The following is a 21,863-nucleotide window of genomic DNA, read 5'->3' as shown; positions in this document are numbered from 1 at the left end:
AATAGACATGAGGAGGCTTGTTACTCATCCCAAAAATGTTTTGAATAATGTCACATTTTCCCCAAGCAATGCTGAAAATATCCATATTTTGGAAACTTTTTATATTCCTTTTTGATCAAAATTTTACTGTGGGGTACTTCAGTGGTAATGTTCAAATAAACCCACACACAAGTCCAACTTTCATTCTCATATGAAAGGTGAATATGGTTGTATCAAGTCCATTAGTACCTCCTGGAGTCATGCTAGAACACTCTAAAAGTGGAAGTGTTAGTTGTTCAGTCATGTCCGACTGTTTGCAACCCCATGGACTGTGTAGCCCACCAGGCTCTTCTGTCCATGGAATTCTCCAGGCAAGAATACTGGAGTAGGTAGCCATTCCCTTCCCCAGGGGATCTTCCCAGTCCCCCAGGGGATCTTCCCAGCCCAGGGACTGAACCCAGTCTCCTGCATTGCAGGCTGTTTCCTTACCAACTGGGCCACTACCAAAGACCCTAGAATATTACCCTGCTAAAAATAATACTGCTTTTATAACTCAATCGTCACCTTCAACAAAATTTCATGTTTTAAAAGAATTAGTTCAAGAAAAAAATAATTGTCCTCAAAGGGGTTTACCCATATTTATCAGTGAAGAAGTATTTTGCTTCCAACAATTTTCCTATAAACCACTTTACTGCAGAGGACTTTCTGCAAAAATAATAAAAAATATTAGAGCTTTACCTAAAGGCTCCTAATGGAGCACTTATTTTTTTTTAAACTTGGAAAGGAACCTGGTAAGTCATTGGAAGACTTAGTAAAACAGGTGGCTCATACAATTATATTTAGAGCATGCCGTATTTTTAGCAACTGCCTATGTATGGAGAGTCACTGCAACTTGATTCATGAGAAATGCCAATCAAATTCCAAACTCTTCCTTTTGATGACTATTAAAAGCAGAATAACTAGCTTTCACTTGGGCAAGGGGTTCCAAATTTCTTGAAGCAATAATCTGTTACTTGCCACACTGTTTTGAAAGGCAGTAAGTGATTATACAGCAAGTTCTAATTTGCTCTCATAGGCCAAAATGTTTATGTTTAGAGGATTTTCATACAATTGTTTTTCTAAAATGTTTCTATTTCACTATTGTGACATTCATTCATACATAGTTTTTTCTAGTAACATGGCAAGCACATGTACTGTGGCCACAAACAATAATGTATTCTCAGATTTTATTAAAAGGTAAAAACAACAAGCACAAAATATAAACCATTTGGACTCTTTTCCCAAAAACTTACAGCTAATCACATTAACATTGGAAACAATAGAACTAGTTCAAAATGAAGTACTACTGAACAAGACAATTAGAGCCAATATTGAGAATCTATTTTAGTAACAAATTGCTCCCAACTATTAATAAAATCAGATTTTTATTGAAACACTGGTAATTAATATCATGAAATCAAAATGTTTAGTTTCTCAATCTTTAATCATTGCTGCTGCTGCTAAGTTGCTTCAGTTGTGTCCGACTCCGTGCAACCCCAGAGACAGCAGCCCACCAGGCTCCCCCGTCCTTTTAAGTCATATGAAAATCACTTTGACACTATTTGTAATAAGGAAGTCCGAATCCTCGGTTTGCACTCATGGAATCTTGGGCAAGCCACTTCATATTTCAAACCTCAGTTCCACAACTTGTAAAACAAACAAATAATTCTATCTATCTAACCTCCTTAGCAAGGCAGTGTCTGTTAAAATGAAGTCACTGGGCTTTCCAGGTGGCACTAGAGGTAAAGAACCGCCTGTCAATGCAAGAGACATAAGAGGTGTGGGTTTGATCCCTGAGTCGCAGGAAGATCCCCTGGAGGAGGGCATGGCAACCCACTCCAGTATTCTTCCCTGGAGAATCCCATGGACCGAAGAGCCTGGAGGGCTGCAGGCCATAAGGCCACAAAGAGTCAGACAAGACTGAAGAAAAACTCAGCACGGTCCAGCACCTAACTTCCTTAGAAAGGCAAAGTGTGTGTTAAAATAATGTCAATAACAGTTCTGAAAGTCAGTACATTTTGACACAGGATGGAAAAGTCTCCACTAAAACCACAAATGTTACAGCGACTATTTTTTATTCTAAATAAAGTATAAGTGTTATGTAATAAAAGAAGATAAAGATTAACTCTGAGTTTTATCTTTATTTTAGGGTGCTCTATTCAATGCAAAAGGATTTTTCCCCTGACAGCTCCTCATTATTACACTACTAATCATGCCGAGGAAATGGTGTATGATACACAAGCACACACTGAATGAATGAACAGATGATAGGAAGAACATGTAACTGGCCCAGGAGCCTAAAGCAGAAGATTCATTGCCAGGTTTTGAAAAGATGGGTCTTCTCTCCTCTGGTTCAGTTCAGTTCAGTTCTGTCACTCAGTCATGTCAGACTCTTTGCGACCCCATGAACTTCAGCACACCAGGACTCCCTGTCCATCACCAACTCCCGGAGCCTACCCAAACTCATGTCCATTAAGTCGGTGATGCCATCAAATCATCTCATCCTCTGTCGTCCCCTTCTCCTCCTACCCTCAATCTTTCCCACCATCAGGGTCTTTTTATGAGTCAGCTCTTTGTATCAGGTGGCCAAAGTATTGGAGATTTTGCCTCAATATCAGTCCTTCCAATGAACACTCAGGACTGATCTCCTTTAGGATAGACTGGTTGGATCTCCTTGCAGTCCAAAGGACTCTCAAGTCTTCTCCAACACCACAGTTCAAACGCATCAGTTCTTCAGTGCTCCGCTTTCTTTATAAGTCCAACTCTCACATCCATACATGACCACTAGAAAACCCATAGCCTTGACTAGATGGACCTCTGTTGGCAAACAAAGTAATGTCTCTACTTTTTAATATGCTGTCTAGGTTGGTCATAACTTTCCTTCCAAGCAGTAAGTGTCTTTTAATTTCATGGCTGCAATCACCATCTGCAGTGATTTTAGAACCCAAAAAAATTAAAGGCAGCCACTGTATCCAATGTTTCCCCATCTATTTGCCATGAAGTGATGGGACTGGATGCCATGATATTTGTTTTCTGAATGTTGAGCTTTAAGCCAACTTTTTCGCTCTCCTCGTTCACTTTCATCAAGAAGCTCTTTAGTTCTTCTTCATTTTCTGCCATAAGGGTGGCGTCATCTGCATATCTGAGGTTATTGATATTTCTCCCAGCAATCTTGATACCAGCTGTGCTTCATCCAGCCCAGCATTTCTCATGATGTACTCTGCATAGAAGTTAAAACAGGGTGACAATATACAGCATTGACGGACTCCTTTTCCTATTTGGAACCAGTCTGTTGTTCCATGTCCAGTTCTACCTGTTGCTTCCTGACCTGCATACAGGTTTCTCAAGAGGCAGGTCAGGTGGTCTGGTATTCCCATCTCTTTCAGAATTTTCCACAGTTTATTGTGATCCACACAGTCAAAGGCTTTGATGTTTTTCAGGAACTCTCTTGCTTTTTTGATGATCCAGCGGATGTTGGCAATTTGATCTCCGGTTCCTCTGGCTTTTCTAAAACCAGCTTGAACATCTGGAAGTTCACGGTTCACGTATTGCTGAAGCCTGGCTTGGAGAATTTTGAGCATTACTTTACTAGCGTGTGAGATGAGTGCAATTGTGTGGTAGTTGAGTATTCTTTGGCATTGCCTTTCTTAGGGATTGGAATGAAAACTGACCTTTTCCAGTCCTGTGGCCACTGCTGAGTTCTCCAAATTTGCTGACATACTGAGTGCATCACTTTCACAGCATCATCCTCCAGGATTTGAAACAGTTCACCTGGAATTCCATCACCTCCACTAGCTTTGTTCATAGTGATGCTTCCTAAGGCCCACTTGACTTCACATTCCAGGATGTCTGGCTCTAGATGAGTGATCACACTGTCATGATTAACTGGGTCATGAAGATCTTTTTTGTACAGTTCTGTGTATTCTTGCCACCTCTTCTTAATATCTTCTGCTTCTGTTAGGTCCATACCATTTCTGTCCTTTATTGAGCCCATCTTTGCATGAAATGTTCCCTTGCTATCTCTAATTTTCTTGAAGAGATCTCCAGTCTTTCCCAATCTATTGTTTTCCTCTGTTTCTTTGCATTTATCGCTGAGGAAGGCTTTCTTATCTCTCCTTGCTATTCTTTGGAATTCTGCATTCAGATGCTTATATCTTTCCTCTTCTCCTTTGCTTTTTGCTTCTCTTCTTTTCACAGCTATTTGTAAGGCCTCCCCAGACAGCCATTTTGCTTTTTTGCATTTCTTTTTCTTGGGGATGGTCTTGATCCCTGTCTCTGTACAATGTCACAAACCTCTGTCCATAGTTCATCAGGCACTCTATCAGATCTAGGCCCTTAAATCCATTTCTCACTTCCACTGTATAGTCATAAGGGATCTGATTTAGGTTATACCTTAATGGTTTAGTGGTTTTCCCCACTTTCTTCAATTTAAGTCTGAATTTGGCAATAAGGAGTTCATGATCTGAGCCACAGTCCGCTCCTGGTCTTCTTTTTGCTAACTTATGGAGCTTCTCCATCTTTGGCTGCAAAGAATATAATCAATCTGATTTCAGTGTTGGCCATCTGGTGACGTCCATGTGTAGAGTCTTCTCTTGTGTTGTTGGAGTATTTGCTATGACCCATGCGTTCTCTTGGCAAAACTCTATTAGCCTTGTCTTGCCTTATTCTGTACTCCAAGGCCAAATTTGCCTGTTACTCCAGGTGTTTCTTGACTTCCTACTTTTGCATTCCAGTCTCCTGTAATGAAAAGGAAATCTTTTGGGGGTGTTAGTTCTAAAAGGTCTTGTAGGTCTTCACAGAACCATTCAACTTCAGCTTCTTCAGCGTTACTGGTTGGGGCATAGACTTGGATTACCATGATATTGAATGGTTTGCCTTGGAAATGAACAGAGATCATTCCCTGGTTTTTGAGATTGCATCCAAATACTGCATTTCGGACTCTTTTTGTTGACCATGATGGCTACTCCATTTCTTCTAAGGGATTCCGGCCAACAGTAGATATAATGGTCATCTGAGTTAAATTCATCCATTCCAGTCCATTTTAGCTCACTGATTCCTCGAATGTCAGCGTTCACTCTTGCCATCTTCTATTTGACCACTTCCAGTTTGCCTTGACTCATGGACCTAACATTCCAGATTCCTATGCAATATTGCTCTTTACAGCATTGAACCTTGCTTCTATCACCAGTCACATCCACAACTGGGTGTTGTTTTTCCTTTGGCTCCATCCCTTCATTCTTTCTGAAGTTATTTCTCCACTGATCTCTAGTAGCGTATTTGGCACCTACCAACCTGGGGAGTTCCTCTTTTAGCTTCCTATCTTTTTTGCCTTTTCATACTATTCATGGGGTTCTCAAGGTAAGAATACTGAAGTGGTTTGCCATTCCCTTCTCCAGTGGACCACATTCTGTCAGACCTCTCCACCATGACCTGTCCATCTTGGATGGCCCCATACGGCATGCCCCACTTTCACTGAGTTAGACGAGGCTGTGGTCCATGTGATCAGATTGGCTAGTTTTCCATGAACATTCTTTATTCCCCACTCCACAGGACAACTCCAGATCTGCAGTGTGAACATGAGAGGAAACACTGCTGATACTCACCGAAAAAAACAAGGCTCTCACCACGTCCTGACCCATGAGGATTAAGAATATAAGACAGACTCTGGATTCATCTACCCAAGATTCATGCAGCCAAATGACTCAGCTATATAAACAGTGTCCCAGAGACATCACTAATGAGGAGTACATTCTGTAACTTTTCTTTTTCCTGGAGGAACTGAGATGTGTTTGAAGTCACATGGACTCACTAGAAGTGAAGAGAACTGTCAAAGAAATGGCCATATTCTTGTGAGGTCTGTGTAGTGGTCCTCAGAAGTCTCTCCCAACCTCTTACTAAAATATCTGTGAAGACATAAGGCCTAAAGTCATCATAACAAGTTATAAATTTAAAACAATAAGAAATGATTAAGAACTACTCCATAGATGTATAATGGAAAGATGTTCATGATCTAGTGCCAAAACATTTTAAAGCAGTATTACTTAACAAAGATTTATATGTAAGTATTATATATATAAAAGTTAGAAGGACACATATTATATACCTGCCAGACCATCTGTCATATTTACAGCATATATTTTCCTAGTTTTACTTTAAATTTTCAATTTATTTACAATTACTCTGGCATATGGTACTCTTCAATTATTAAGCAAATATCACCTTTATCACTCATTATGTCTCCCTTTACATTTTTCTCTAATGATTATAATATACAAGAAGTTTATTCTATCAATACTTCTTTAATACAGTTGGAATTTGGTTTACCAAAGATGAGAATCCAATATTTTGCTTCTCTTCATAGAAGAGTCTTGGAATTCACAGATTTAATGTAAATGCCTTTTAGGCTCTGGTAACTGTCACAGGAAACTAATTCGAAGCAATTACCAAAACTTGACTTCCCATCAGAAGTCAACCTGGTTTTCGAGATTATATTTTCCAAGATACATGAGCCTAGACTAACGAAGCCCTGGACACTTTCATTGTAGAATAATCTACAGACCCTCAGAACTACCAACATTCTGTAGGAAGTTAAAATTTGAATTACAGTCATGCTGTATATTGGGTTGGGGGTGGTGCAGACAATTTACCTTTTAATTCAGTAATTGCTAAACCACAAGGAGCCACATCTGAACTTTATGGCAAAGACTGTGCATTACTCAGAGATCCTGCACATGAGCAGAAACAGTGCCCCTGAAGGCTTGTCTCCTTATATACAATATAAATATGTTTGAAGTGTAAGAAGAGAAAAGCACAGGTATGCTTGGTGCACAGAAAAACAGCCTACAGTGAAAAGTGTTGGTGATCACCAGAATCTGCTGTCCTCTCTTCCTCATGGACATAGCACTGTCCCTCATTTTCTAGCTCCTGACATCTAGGCAGAGCCAGGCAACAAATTTTCATCAACAAAATGTAGACAGAAGTGGTGTGTGTCACCTTTGGACTGAGGGAGTCAAGAGGTTAGGCATGCCTTTCCAATTCTGTTACTATGGTAATAAAGCATTTATGTAACTCATGAATTTTTTTAATTAATAGATTTACTGCTGTTGTAATAAGGACATGACTGTATGTCATATATAACAGTGGCTGGTACATAAGCACTGATAAGGATCAGTTGAAAAGAATGATCTATTTCTTCCTCTAAATATTAGTATGAAATGGACAGCTTAAGTAACATTATTTTATGGGAAACAGCAGTTACCAGATAAACAGAAATACAGCCACAAGTAACAAAGGTGCAGTGTAAGGCCATATAAGTGTTAGTCTTTCAGTCAAGCTCGACTCTTTGTGACCCCGTGGACTGCAGCCCATCAGGCTCCTCTGTCCATGGGATTTTCCAGACAAAGATACTGGAGTGGTTTGCCATTTCCTTCTCCAAGCCATATAAATGAAGTAATAAATGGAACACAACTAACTTGGACATCTGAAAAAGATTCAATCTATATGAAAAAAATTTTAAATATGTCCAAGTATTTCAATTAAAATTGATAAAATAATTTTCTTGCACTGAATTCCAGAAAAGAATTAACCTAATTACCTGGAACATATAAATAAAAGTTGCTCTAGATCATTCATTCAAGTACTGAACATTTCTATATGCTATACTGGGTGCTAAAGTAAACAGGACTATCATTCTCTTACTTAAAATCTATAAATGACAGAAACATGGACAAATAACCCCAATTCCATATATGATGTATATAAAGTCTGGTGGTAGAATGAAGGTAGGCCTGGTCAGCTCTTCCCAGAGAAGATCAGGGCAAAGAAAGCAAGTAAGATGAGTAGGAGTTTTAGGAAAAGGACATTCTAGACAAAGAGAAGAGTAAATATGAACTCAAATCCTTCTGAAGATTAAAGTATACCTATGGTAAAATCAAACAAATATTTCTAGAATAAGTATCTGTTTCTTGCCACCTCCTCCTGGTATTGACTTTCTCGGTCAATGGCTACAGGATCACTCAGTCATTTAAGTCATGAATCATTAGAACCATATTTTTCGACTGCTCTTCTGATCCAAAATTCTAATAGGTCTCCTCCAAGGTTGCATAACTTCAGCACCATTGACATTTTGGTATGCTTCATTGTTCTGGGCATTATGGGATGTTTGGCAACGTATCTGGCCTCTATGCACTTGGTGCCACTAGCTTCCCCTGCCCGCTGCACAGCTGTGACACCAAAAGTTTCCCCAGACACTGCCAATGTTCCCTAGGGTACAAAACTGCAGCTGAGAAAGATTGGTCTCCATATGCACTGCCCACAGGGACCCACTCTTCTTGCCCCTGCAACTACGTTACTTTCAGCGGCTCCCCTCCCCTACCCATACAGGGGTCATCCTTACACAACGGTGGTCTTCTCAGTGCCTCCTCTGCCCCTGCACAATGTGCATAAGGGGGTACCACTCCTAACACATCGGGCTAATACACCACCTACAGTTTAAGCCCTTACTCTCATAATACATTTCAAGCCTTAATCTGAACTTAACCTTAAATTTCTCCCTTACTTCACAAGCCACTCTATGCTTCAGCAGCTGAGACCCACAAGAAGCCCTTGAATTTTCACATCCCCAAGTGTTTAGTCATCCCTCAAAGTCCAACTGAGAAGCCTACAGCCTAGGTCTCATAACACTCTTACTCGCACCTTTCTCAGAGTTCACCCAGCACTTCTTATACTGCTCTGTTAACAGCATTCAACAGACTATTTCATTGAGTGGGTGTGTGTGTGTGTGTGTGTGTGTGTGTGTGTGTGTGTGCCTGATGTCATGTTTGGTGGCCCTGAGAAGGCTGAGCATAATTAGCTAAGGACTCCCACAGTAGGCTTTGAAAGCCATCGTGCTTGTGCCCCAGCAGTATCTCACATGCACCACTCAGTCAGTAACCAAGTGTGGCCTGGCTATGAAGAGGAAACTTTCTCTTAGGAGGCAAGGGATTCCTCTGCCAGACAAACAGTTTTGATGGGGAGCTTTGTGGAACCTTGCTTAGAGTGCCCTGCAGCCTGGGGTACTTCTACCCAACACTGTCATCCTCTCTTCACTGGTGTCAGACTCCACTGCTCTCTCCTTTTCTCTAACACAGACACTTCCCCTAAATAAACTCTTTGCACAGTTAACCCCACCTTGCCATCTGAGGACCTAGGCTAACACTACAATGTTAAAGGCAGAGGCATAAGAAAGTCTTCCTAGTGTTGTTTATTTAACTGAGTATGGGAATAAATAAAAGGGGTCCTTGTGAATTTTACCAACAAAGAATACAGAATAGCATGTGTAATGATCTAAGGCTATAGGACTTCTGAACAAATAGAAAGTTTAGAAAATAAAAGTTTTACAAGACAAAAAAACAGTAAAGACACTATTGATGGTTTCCATGCAGTTATTTCCTGTCTGAACAAGGAGTTACTAGAGCACCTCAATAATCAGTCATCAGAGGGCATTAGTGTCTGACATGCTGCAGAATGGTTCACATGAGAAACTTCAAAAAAGTACACACAGACACTGCAAGCTACTCCGTGAGAATACTGTAAAAGCCAGATGCAACGTCTGGTTTTATGACATCTGGAAACTGTTTCTTTCAACCAAAAAGACTGCATTGCTTCAAATCCCACCAAGAAACAGTGAAGTTAATTGTCTAGGCAGTCGGGTTAGTCCCTGAGGGCCTTTGGAAGAAGGGAACCCACCAGGTAATGTAAGAGAGCTGGTAGAGAGACGGGTTGTCGGGAACGTCTCTGTACAATTTACACATGCCATCCTGACCAGGACATGCCCCCAATATTATATCTTAAGGAATACTGACCTCTACTTTGGCAACTGTCTATCAACATTATGAGAAGATAAATAATATGACCGTGAAAAAAAAGCCTGTAGTTGAATCTAGGGGTATTAAGGCCTGATAACTATATAGTCTGTGACTTTATCAATGAACTAAAAACAGAGTTGATTAGCCATTATATTGCTTATAGGTAACTTTATGATTTGGCTCTATTTTCATATCTACTATAGATTTTAGAAACACAAAAATAATCAGAAATGTCTGAGTATGTGATAAATACTTATGAGAAAGAAAAATTACAGGGAAGGTAAGATTAGAAAAGCAAAAGTTATACCCACATGAAACAAAGAAAATTTCTGGCAGACTCATAGCCCCTTCTGGTTCTTGGGCCCAAAACACTGAAGAAAACTAAACAATACAAGTTATGGTTCAGTGGTTTAATGAAAGAGAAAAACATGTAAAACCTAAGACTTCCAGAAGTCGGGAAAATATAGCTGAATAGAAATTAAAAGAAAGTTTCAGTTCATATATCTGAGTTGCAACACTAGCAACTATAAGGAATCAATAAATATGTTGCGGTGTCAATTTTTTTAAAGGCTGTATGTTCGGAGGTGTTTGGAAAATAGTAATTTGTTTTTTATTCCCTTCCTCTAAAAGTCAAGTTCCTCAGCAGCCACCAGAGAAAGGAAGGCCAGATGCTACTTCAAGGGAGAAGCTGGAAGGGGAACAAGCCAAGTGAATGAGACACGAAAGGAGAACTTAGTGGATTCCAGGAAGAAAAGAAGGATGGGTGCAAAGGAAACAGTTGAAAGGAGGTGTGTGCGCTGACTCACTGGAGGTTAAGGTCTGGAGGCAGAAGGCGAGTTAGATGGTCTAGGGGCACTGCCAAGATAAGTGCTTCAGCGTGCTACACAGGATTCAGGGAAGGGATTTCTCTCTGCAAGGCCCTCTCACACACACATTGAACTAAGGGGCATGGCAGAGTCTGGCAAGGGGAGGAATCAAGTCCCATGCCCTGGAGGGTCTCAGAACCTTAGTGGGGTCTGGAAGATTACCAATGGCATCACCAAACCACCTTACATGGAGACAGCACTGCACAGGAATTAAGTGACCCTGTGTCGAGGGCTACACAATGCATCCGGCAGACAAGAAATCAAACAGGTGTTGCAGCCAGAACTCAGAGGGACACACAGCGCTAGAGAGAACCCAGGAGGGAATGAGTCAGTGAAACCCAGCTGAACAACGAAAAGCCATCAGGCTCAGAATATAGCTGCTGGTGCCAGAAAAATGCAGAGACCAAGGCACAAAGGACATTGGAGGCCAGAGGAACTGGAGGACAATATGATTTCCCCACCCTCCTCTCAAGCAATACAAAGGCCTCAAAACACTTTATGGCCCTGTATGAGGTCATTTTCATCAATGGTCAACATTTGCCTGAATCCAGCAATGTTCAAGATAATGAACATTAGCGGGGAAAAAAAATTAGGAAGTCTCACATTCATTCAAGATATTCGGGAAAAGCATTTGATTAAGTACAACATCTATTCATGATTAAAAGCAAAACTAAAAGCAAAGAGCAACGAAAAAAAGAGAACCTCAGTAAGACTCGCTCTAAATATCCTTCAGTAAATCTCAACTTTAGCAATTAACGGACTGACAAAGATCAAAGCTGGATCATTACAGCAGCACATATACAAAGTCACAAAGATGAGTTGGGAAACGAGCAGGAACAGGGCTGTAGGTGAGCATTACTGACAACCTGGGCATTGCATCAAGGTGGATTTGCAAAAACTCAGCTGGTTCAGGTTGTGGGTAATGCAACTTTATCTGAATCTAAAGACTAATCTGAGATTAAAAAAAGAAATCTGGTGTTATAACAAATGGACTCTAAAGCCTACGAGAAATTCTGCCACCTACCGGAACTATCATTCTTTTTTTTTTTTTTTTTTTTTTTAATTTTAAATTCTTTAATTCTTACATGCGTTCCCAAACATGAACCCCCCTCCCACCTCCCTCCCCACAACATCTTTCTAAAGAGTGCTAAGGAGAGAATCGAAATAGAAATAAAACAATCATAAAGGGAAAGCTGCTCAGTCGTCATGTCTGACTCTTTGTTACCCCATGGGCTATACAGTGTGTGGAATTCTCCAGGCCAGAATACAGGAGTGGGTAGCCTTTCCCTTCTCCAGGGGATCTTCCCAACCCAGGGATCAAACCCCGGCCTCTCACATTGCAGGTAGATTCTTTACCAGCTGAGCCACAAGGGAAGCCCAAAATAATAGCTAATATCTGCTATAGTACTAATATCATAAGTGAAAAAAAATCAAAGAAATGTCACTAATCTCATTAGTGATTCAGACTTATAATTGGTCCTCATTACACTTCTAAAAGATTTTTAGATCCTGGTACCTCTAGTTATTTTCTGTGTTACTAGAAATTTTCTATCTCTGCCATGACTGATGTCTTCAACACAGACTTACACATACAAAGAAAATGAGATAAAGCTGAGCTATATAGCTATGAAAAATATGTTTTTAAATGTTAAATCAAATTAAACTCTGATAATATCAGTAAGTCTATCAAAAGCAAAGTACATACATAAATCAAATTAATAACACAGTATAACTAGACAACTATGTCCTAACTGATGAAGTGAGAGGAAAGGATGAACTTCTGTTAAGACTTAAAAACATTTTCAAAAAGGAGATGCTGAAAAATAATTTGAACTACACCAACATTATGAATCAACATGAGCAGAAACATCATTCCTAATAACGTTTCCCATCTGGACTTTTTTCCATGCCTTAAATACTAAATCAAGAAAACATACTGACCGTGGCAAATTTGTGGTAGTAAATCTAGAATTGTCCAGACAAACTAAACATTTTGAAAGTTTCTTGAAAAGAGAATACTTTTCTTTTATCTGTAGATGGCTGTGTAAATATTAGCGTGTTTCTTCCATTCTGATATTGAATTTTACGTTTATCTATAGCAGGAAAGAAAACTGTCCACGGCATTCCTTGTATGTATAAATCAAAATAATAATTATATATATATATAAAATACCTTGAGATATATATGTAATATCTTGATATATATATATATATATATATATACATATATATATACACACACACTAAAATAGCAGGGAGAAGAACAAAGAGACATTCCAAATCTACTTAGTAATGACCAATACTCACACCCAGAAAGACATCTTACATCAATTACCCTGGAAGGAAGTATTATATTTTGCCTAGAGGGAACTGTTATCAATTTTCTACTTCATCAGAAAGTAAATAATGTTGATGTTCTGAAACTCTTCTAAATTTTGACCAACAAAAGCCAGAATACTTGAAGAGAATTCTGTAGCCAAATTATTAGTCTTTTTCTTGAACACAAACTTAAGTTCGTGGATGTTTTAATATTAAGTGTTCACAACTAAAGGTTCTGTGAACTTGGATAGAAAAGTGTTACATCTTTATTTTCCCTAACTTCTGATACTTAACATTTCCTTCAATTACGATTGCAGGTAAAACTACAGACATTGTGACTTTGTTAGCAATGAAAGAATAGTTGCACATTCGTGCTCAGTTGCTTCAGACATGTCTGACCCTTTGTAACCCCATGGACTATAGTCCTCCAGGCTCCTCTGTCCCTGGATTCTCCAGGCAAAAATACTGGAGTGGGTTGCCATGCCCTTCTCCAGGGAATCTTTCCAACCCAAGGATCGAAACTTCATCTCCTATGTCTCTTGTACTAGAGGTGGAATCTTTACCACTGAGCCACCAGGGAAGCCCCAAAATAATAGCTACTTCAACACTAACATAATGCAATATGAAACTATCTGGATTATTTATTCTCATTACCACCACAAAAGTATAGAAGTAGTCTTCTCCCCAACAGATATTATTTAATACATTAATAAAGGAAGTATTATGACATCACAAATTCTAATACTTATAACATTTTGATTATTGTTAGTATTTAAAAGAAAGCCAATTAAAGAACAGGTATGCTATTTTACACAGTAAAATTATGCTGACAGGAGGTCCTGGGTTTCCCCTAGAATGCTGAAAAATTTGATGGGGAGAAAAAAAAGAAGGTTTAGAACCTCTGTTTTAGAATCCAATATTTCATTTAATTTCCTCTCTCTACAATGAGATTTTTACAAAAGCCACATCTTTTACTCTTGTCATTCTGATAGTCATTTCTCATTTGCTGGCACCAGATCTTCGTAGAGGCTCTACATTTTTAAGTGTACATTTTAAACAGACAGATTCAACCTTTTCCCTATCCTGTAATTCACAGATTAATGATTATCCCCACACTAGCCAAAAAAAAAACCAACTCTTTTCAAACCCTATATTCATTCTCTTTTTCTTCTATCACTCTTCATTCAAAGAACACATTTAAGTAAATTCAGGGGTGTTGGTCTCAACAGAGTCCAGCATGGATGTGTAAGTGAAAAAGCCTGCCCTCCTGCTAGAAACCGCACTTCATGTGAGGGCAAAGAGCCCCGCCTGCCTCCCCGATTTGCTCAGCATCTGACACTTTTTCTCACAGCTTTGCAAAAGAGGGTCAGTTTTGCCCAGCAGAGAGGGACAGGCTGATCCTCCACATCCCTTTCCCCCTGCAGGAAGGAGTGGCCTCTGGCTTGGGTTCATCTAGGTGTTAACCCCTCTGGTGGCGCACTCTGATCGCCTGGGTCCCCCAACCGCTCATTCAGGAAAAGCCAATGTTCGGCTTACTGAACTGGATCCCAAGAAAACGCTAAGGGGGCGGAGGGCGCTTACCAAGCCTCCACAGAGGCTGAAGACGGCTGTGTGATCCTCGCGAGCATTGACCTGGCCGCGGTAGAAGCAGTGGCGCAGGTCTGCGGGCGCCGCGCTGCGCTCCTCCGCCTGGTGCGCAGAGGTGCCTAAGTGCACCTCGGTGTATCCCGCAGCCAGGAAGGCCGCGTCGGCGCTCAGGTTCAGCTGGAAGAGCTGCCCGTAGGCGCGGATTCGGTAGTGGGTTCTGAACGGTGTGGGCTCCAGAGTCTCCGAGCTGCGCTTCCTCCGGCTGAAGTGGTGGCTCTGCGGGAATACTTCGCCGAACTCATTGACCCGCGCGGGGGTCACCACTTCGTAGGAGGCCAGTGTCCTCACTAAGGCTTCTGCAATCACAGGGATACGGCCATTGAGCCCCACCCGTTTCCAACTTCCCAGCCTCGAACTTCATCAACCAGACTTCCTTTCCAAAGGGCCGAAGCCCCAGGTCCCCATATCCCCGGCCGGGCGCGACAAATGGACACACGCTGGCCAGCGCGCGCGCGCACACACACGTGCGCTCTGTGAGTGTGCCTGCCTGCTTTCCCACACCCCCGATTCTCTCCACCCTCCCCAAGCAGGGACTCTGACGTTCAGGGTCCTCAGCAGCCACCTCCTTCCCGCGTCCCTCTTCTCCTCCCTGTGGCCGCCAACTCGTGCCCGCTGGCGCCCTCGCCATCCTGCCCCTCGCGCCCCCGCCGCGTGGTCCCCGAAGGGAGACGTGGTCCCTGCGCGCGCGATTCCTAGAAACCCCACATAGCCGCAACCTCCGGGGATGCTTCGGGCTGACGGATCCCGGAGTCCCGAGAGCCCCGGCAGGGCTACGGTCCCCCAAAGGACAGAGTCGCTCCCCCCGCCTCCGTCCTCCCGCCCCCTCTGGCCCGCGCCCCACCTCGCTCCTGAAGTCGCCCCGCGGTGACCTTACCCTGCCTGGGGTGGAAGTGAACTTCCCAAGACCTGGTGATGAAGAGCGAGAGCTGGTAGAGCAGCCCCGTCAGCCACTTGACCACCCGCATGGTTCCACCCGGGGGATCCCGACCGGGGAGGCCAACTCGAGCCGCCCGCCGCCCCGCCGGCTTCCCAGCGCTCCGCTGCCTCTCCTCCCTCTCGCCTGTCGCTCTCCGCGCCGGCCGCCGCGGCGTCTCAGCAGCCTCCGGAGCAGCAGCCTCGGCCCCGGGCCGGCCCGTCGCGCCACACTGCCAGTCTTCGCTCCCTGAGCCACTGCTTCATCTCACTGCAGCCCCGCAGCCCACGGCTCGCTCTCCGCAGCCTCGCTTCGCTTCTTGCGCCCGCACCGCCCTCAGAAGCCCTCTACACCAGTCCAGCCCAGCGCGAGGAAGCAAGCCGACCTAGCAGGAACGGTGCCAAGAGAGCCACCCCGGGCCCGGCTAGCGCGGGGGAGAGCCCGCCCCCAGGGGCCGCGCCGGGCCAATCAGAGGGAGGCGCGGCCCCGGCTCGCCCTCCAGCGAGCTGCCCGCCCCCAGCTCCCAGCCGCACGCGGAGTGCGGTCCCTGAGGGCTCCCGCTGTGGGCGTGCAGCGTGGTGAGTCGCCCGAGGCCCAGTTGGACACCATCCAGGTACCCGTAAAACCTAGGACTCAAGTTGCGCGGCCGAGGTCCAGATAGGGCATAGGTGTGTGAGGTTTTAGTTCCTACAATGAAATGGCAAGCATCAGATGAAAAGTTTCTGTTATTTATGCATCATGGTAATGTTAGGCTTCTCAAGCAAGATAAAGTAAACTACAGAGGGAAAATCTTGTAGGCAGAGGATGCTACCAATGATGCTTAATGGCCAGGCCTCATTTGCAGGGCCCCTTGTGCACCCGAGGAGTTGTTGAGAGTTTCAGTATTAGAGTGGAAAGCAAAGGTGCAATCAACACACTTCTGGGGAGAATTTCTGACAATCACCTAAAGAAATTCAACAACGACAGAAAAGGATCGCAGTCTCTAAAGTTAGAGTAGTCATCACTTTTTTTTAATTTCAATATTCATTTTTTTGTACCTAATTTTGCATAAAGGGCCTCACCAAATTATGTAAATATCAGCCACCACAAAATTTGGATCTACTCCTGTCTATGGGCCATTGCTTTTATGAGACTTCCTGCGGATACTTTCACAATATTCATACGCCCTTTGTTTATAACACTCAAATAGCCCCATGTATTCACAGTTATCTTCCTCAGCATTTATTGTAGCTCTGAACCCAGTTGCGTCATCTTGTGGTTTGTTAAGCTGGATAAAGCTCAGGGGCAGCAAAAAGTGTCATCATTTCAGAACTCCTTTCTCATTACCCAAATCCACCTGTTTAATTTACAGGTTCCATATTGCTCCTCTCAATAACCAATATATAAAAAAAAAAAAAAAGGAAGAGGCAGTGGTCAGATATTCTCCAAATCCAACTAAGGGAGAGAAAAAGTATGAGTATAAAAAATAAAGGAATTAGATGAATAAATCTTCACAAACATAAAGAAATACACTCTCAATTTAGTCCCTGGCTGTCCTTTCTCCTCTGAGCTCTCAACAATGAAAATACTGTTCACTCTGAGTTGACCTCTCATAACAAGCCTCTGTTTCATGCCCTTAGTCCATCTGTTCATCACAAATGTGGAAGTCTTGTCCAAGGAAGATTTTCTTACTTTTGCCAAGGAAATTACCCAGCTTGATAATGGTAATTCTTCCACAATCCATCCCCTACTCATCTACCCCTTGCTCACAAGTGTCATTTTTATTCATCACAGAATTACAGACTCCTCATGGTGTTTTTCTAAATTAATCCTACTGTTACTCTAAACAAAGCAAAAATGGACTTGACCCACAGCTATTTGGTGGTTGCCTTCAGTATACTGTAATTTAGAGTCATTCCAATCGCCCTGCAGCTCTGAATGCATCGTTACCTTAGGAGCCATGCCTGTGTGTGCATGCTAAATCACTTCAGTCATATGACTCTGTGCAGCCCTGTGGACTGTAGCCCACCAGGTTCCTCTGTCCATGGGATTCTCCAAGAAAGAATACTGGAGTGGATTGTCAGGCCCTCTGCCAGGGGTACTATCCAACCCTGGGATCAAACCTGCATCTCTTACATCTCCTGCATTGGCAGGCAGGTTCTTTACCACTAGTGCCACCTGGGAAGCCCAGGTGCCATGCCTACCTTCATACAAATAACAGAAAATAGAACTGCACCTGTTTAACTGACTATGACTGCCGACTGCAGGCAAAATAAATATTTCATTTTCATCACAGAATGTTTGTCATTCAAAGTAGTATTTGCAGTGGAGCATTTGATTTTTTTTGATCTGCTGTAACTTTTTGGAAACAATGTCCTAGGAACAGAACTGTTTTTTTCTTGTTTTAAAGAAGCAGGAAGATGTATGGGGTATGTATTTTATGTCATTATAATCTGCACAGTGTTTAGTAAAGAGCATTATTTCTTTCCTTTTATAAAAGATAAATGTTGCGCAGTAACTAAGTAACTGACTGGATTTCTAAAAACCCTGACACCAGAATTTTTTCATTATTCCAGACCATAACTGTTGTGATGAATATCACAACATTTACTTATCTCTCTTTATTATCTTGCATTATCTCTCTTCCTTTTTCCTTCCCTACTGGTGAACATGTCATGAATAAACTAATCTATGCCACCTAAATCAAACATTTCTCCACATGGACAATTATAGCTACCACTTATGGAATTCCTTTGACATACCAAGCACTATACAAGGGACTTTAGAAACGTTACTTTATTTATTTATGCATTTCCCCCCATGAGACTTAGAGAAATTTGGTAATTCAACCCAGATCACATATCAAATCTCTTTGGTTTCAAAATCCATAATTTTTAAGAACAGACTGTATTCTTCATACTAGCTCAAATCTCATGCAGCACAGTCATAACCAACAACAACTTGGAAAATAAAGCCATAATTATATCAAATGTATTGTTTGATTTATAATGCCAACAATTATTATTATAAATACAAACTATGTTATGATATTGGCACAGTGTGGAAGAAGTAATTCCAGTCTTTCAGAGCAAGGATATATGTGCACTATACTCAAGATAGACCTTGCTTTATCATCTGAATTCGACCATGACCAGCTGTGTAAAGTTCAAGAATGTATTCAAACTCTATAAGCCTACTCTTTATCAACTGTAAAATAGAGGCAATGATATTTATCTCAGGCAATTGTTAAGGTGACTAAAAGAGCTAACATATTTGGCATAATACTGAACAAAATATGTGCTTAATGTATGTTCGTGCTGACTATGATTTTTATTGTGTTACAAGAGGAGACTGAGCATTCATACCAAAAGAAACAACTAAGTGAATACAGACTGCTTTTCAAGTATTAGTAGGTAGGGTTTAGGTTTATCATTCTCCACTGTTTACCTAAAACTGGGGGGTTTTCTGAGATGCAAGACTTTCAATGTGAAAACGGGATGTGCTGAGCAAACTGAGATGAATGGTCACTCAGGTGCAAGGTTCTTAACTAAGGCACCATCGACTTTTTGGGCTGAGTGAGTCTTTGTTATAGAGTTGCTCCCCTGTACATTTTAGAATGTTTATCAATATCCTTGCCCTCTATGCATACAATGCCAGGAGTACCTCACTCCTGTTGTGACAACCCCAAATATTTCTAGACATTTTCAAATGTGCCCCCAGGGAAACAAATTGGCCCCAGTTGAGAACCACTGACCTAACAGGGGGAAAGAGTTGGAAAATGGTAAATGCACAGAAAATGGGTTTGCCAAGAGACCCTCAGAGTTACTGTTTAATTTTTAATTATAAATGACCAATTGTTAAGTAGAAACTCTATATGTTGTAGCAGATCTGGAAATTTTTCATTATTATAGTTAAAATAGTACAAGCTGTGGCCATTGAATTAATAACTTTTAAACCATTGTTATTTGCAGTATTCATATACAGGTATACAGAAAAAAACCAAGCTCCACTTCCCAAGGATTTACTAACCTATGTTCTAATTGTCTATTTACTTTTCTGCAAACAAAACTAGATTATAATCATCACGTGAAAAAGAACTATAAACAGAGTTTGAGGAAGTATCCTCCATCACCAAATGCTGTGTTTAAGTACCAAAATTTCTATAACCTAGGAGAACTAGGGAAAATTATCAGCCAATCTTACAAAAGACTGGTTCCAAATAGGGAAAGGAGGACGTCAGGCTGTACATTGTCACCCTGCTTATTTAACTTATATGCAGAGTATATCATGAGAAACACTGGGCTGGATGAAGCACAAGCTGGAATCAAGATTGCTGGGAGAAATATCAATAACCTCAGATACACAGATGACACCACCCTTATGGCAGAACATGAATAAGAACTAAAGAGTCTCTTGATGAAAGTGAAAAAGGAGAGTGAAAAAGTTGGCTTAAAGCTCAATATTCAGAAAACTGAGATCATGGCATCTGGTCCTGTCACTTCATGGCAAATAGATGGGAAAACAGTGGACACAGTGACAGATTTATTTTGGGGGGCTCCAAAATCACTGCAGATGGTGACTGCAGCCATGAAATTAAAAGACGCTTACTCCTTGGAAGAAGTTAGGACCAACCAAGACAGCATATTAAAAAGCTGAGACATTATTTTGCCAACAAAGCCCCATCTAGTCAAGACTATGGTTTTTCCAGTAGTCATGTATGGATGTGAGAGTTGGACTTATAAAGAAAGCTGAGCACTGAAAAATTGATGCTTTTGAACTGTGGTGTTGGAGAAGACTCTTGAGAGTCCCTTGGACTGCAAGGAGATCCAACAAATTCATCCTAAAGGAAATCAGTCCTGAATATTCATTGAAAGGACTGATGCTGAAGCTGAAACCCCAGTACTTTGGCCACCTGATACAAAGATCTGACTCATGTGAAAAGACCCTGATGCTGGGAAAGATTGAAGGTGGGAGGAGAAGGGGACAACAGAGGATGAGATGGTTGGATGGCATCACCAGCTCGATGGACATGAGTTTTAGTAAACTCTGGGAGTTGGTGATGGATGGGGAGGCCTGGCATGCTGCAGTCCATGGGGCAACAAAGAGTCAGACACAACTAAGCAAGTGAACTGAACTGAATTGATCAGCCAATCTTATCATCTCTCTTTTAATTATGATATTTATGCCATTTATACTTAATGTAATTATATATTTACATCCTGCTATTTGTTTCCTATTCTCTTCTCTTCTTTTTTTCTGGGAATAGTAGTCTCAGTTGAGGTTTATTTTTTTTCTTTCTCTTTCATAATTTAAAGATTTTTATCTACTTTCTTCTTCCTTGAGTGTTTTGCCAATAAAGATATGTCATCCTTTTCCTCTGTATATGGGGTATCTTTGTAATGACTGTTTTTATGATTTTCTCTCTTGATCACTATTGTTGTGTGAATGGTTTATGGTGTACCCTGAGGTAATTTTTTTCATGTGTCTTCCTTTTGGAGTTCATTGAATTTTGGGGACTGCAAGTTTATCATTTTCATCAAATGTGCTAACTTGGGAGCCATTATTTTTTCAAATGTATTTTTTTTCCTTCTTCTCCTTTAAGGGTTCTAATTATACGTATATGAAATTGAATGAAATTGTCTTACAGCTCTTTAAGGCTCAGTTCTTTAAATACTATTTCTTCCTTTCCGTGTTTCATTTGGTTTATTTATTTATTTATTTTTGCTGTCTTCAAATTCACTTGTCTTTTCTTCTGCAATGTCTAGTTTGACAGTAATCCTCTTCAATGTATCTTTTGTCTCACAAGCTATAGTTTAGAACTTTAGCTTGGGTCTTTTTAGTAGTTTACATGCCTCTACTCAACTTTTTGAACATATGAAATGCAGTTGCAGTCATCCTTTTGACGTCTGTTTTTAACATATGAAAAAAATTCTCAGTCAAGTTTTGACTAATTGATTTTTTCCCCTCAGTATTGGTCATACTTTCCTGCACCTTTGAGTGCTTGATAATTTTTGATGGATGTGAATATTACACTTGTGAATATTGTGAATATTACATTTTGGGGTGCTACATGTGTTTGTATTCCTATAAATCTTCCTGAACTTTGTTCTGGGATGCAGTTAGATCCTTTCTGATTCTACTTTTAAAATGCATCCAACAACAGTGCATTTGGGCTTCCCAACATAGGGCTAGCACCCCAAAAAGATGTCCTTTCCATTATAGGGGACTGGAATGCAAAAGTAGGAAGTCAAGAAACACCTGGAGTAACAGGCAAAT

The 21,863-nt window shown here is 41.3% G+C and overlaps 1 protein-coding gene across 1 annotated transcript in view; it reads right to left on the bottom strand.

The window, feature by feature from the left end:
* The window catches only part of ADAMTS20 (ADAM metallopeptidase with thrombospondin type 1 motif 20), a 201,577-nt gene extending 185,599 nt beyond the window's left edge, over window positions 1-15,978 (bottom strand). The window contains exons 1-2 of the mRNA XM_018047904.1: window positions 15,570-15,978; window positions 14,630-14,991 (exon numbers count right to left, since the gene is read on the bottom strand). Of these exons, the coding sequence (XP_017903393.1) occupies window positions 14,630-14,991; window positions 15,570-15,660 (453 nt within the window). The 5' untranslated portion in view covers window positions 15,661-15,978. The remainder of the gene's footprint in view (window positions 1-14,629; window positions 14,992-15,569) is intronic.

Source organism: Capra hircus, chromosome 5 (assembly GCF_001704415.2).
Source record: "Capra hircus breed San Clemente chromosome 5, ASM170441v1, whole genome shotgun sequence".
Taxonomy (NCBI): domain Eukaryota; kingdom Metazoa; phylum Chordata; class Mammalia; order Artiodactyla; family Bovidae; genus Capra; species Capra hircus.
Note: the sequence above shows the minus strand (reverse complement) of the source record. Positions and strands in the feature narration are given on the sequence as shown.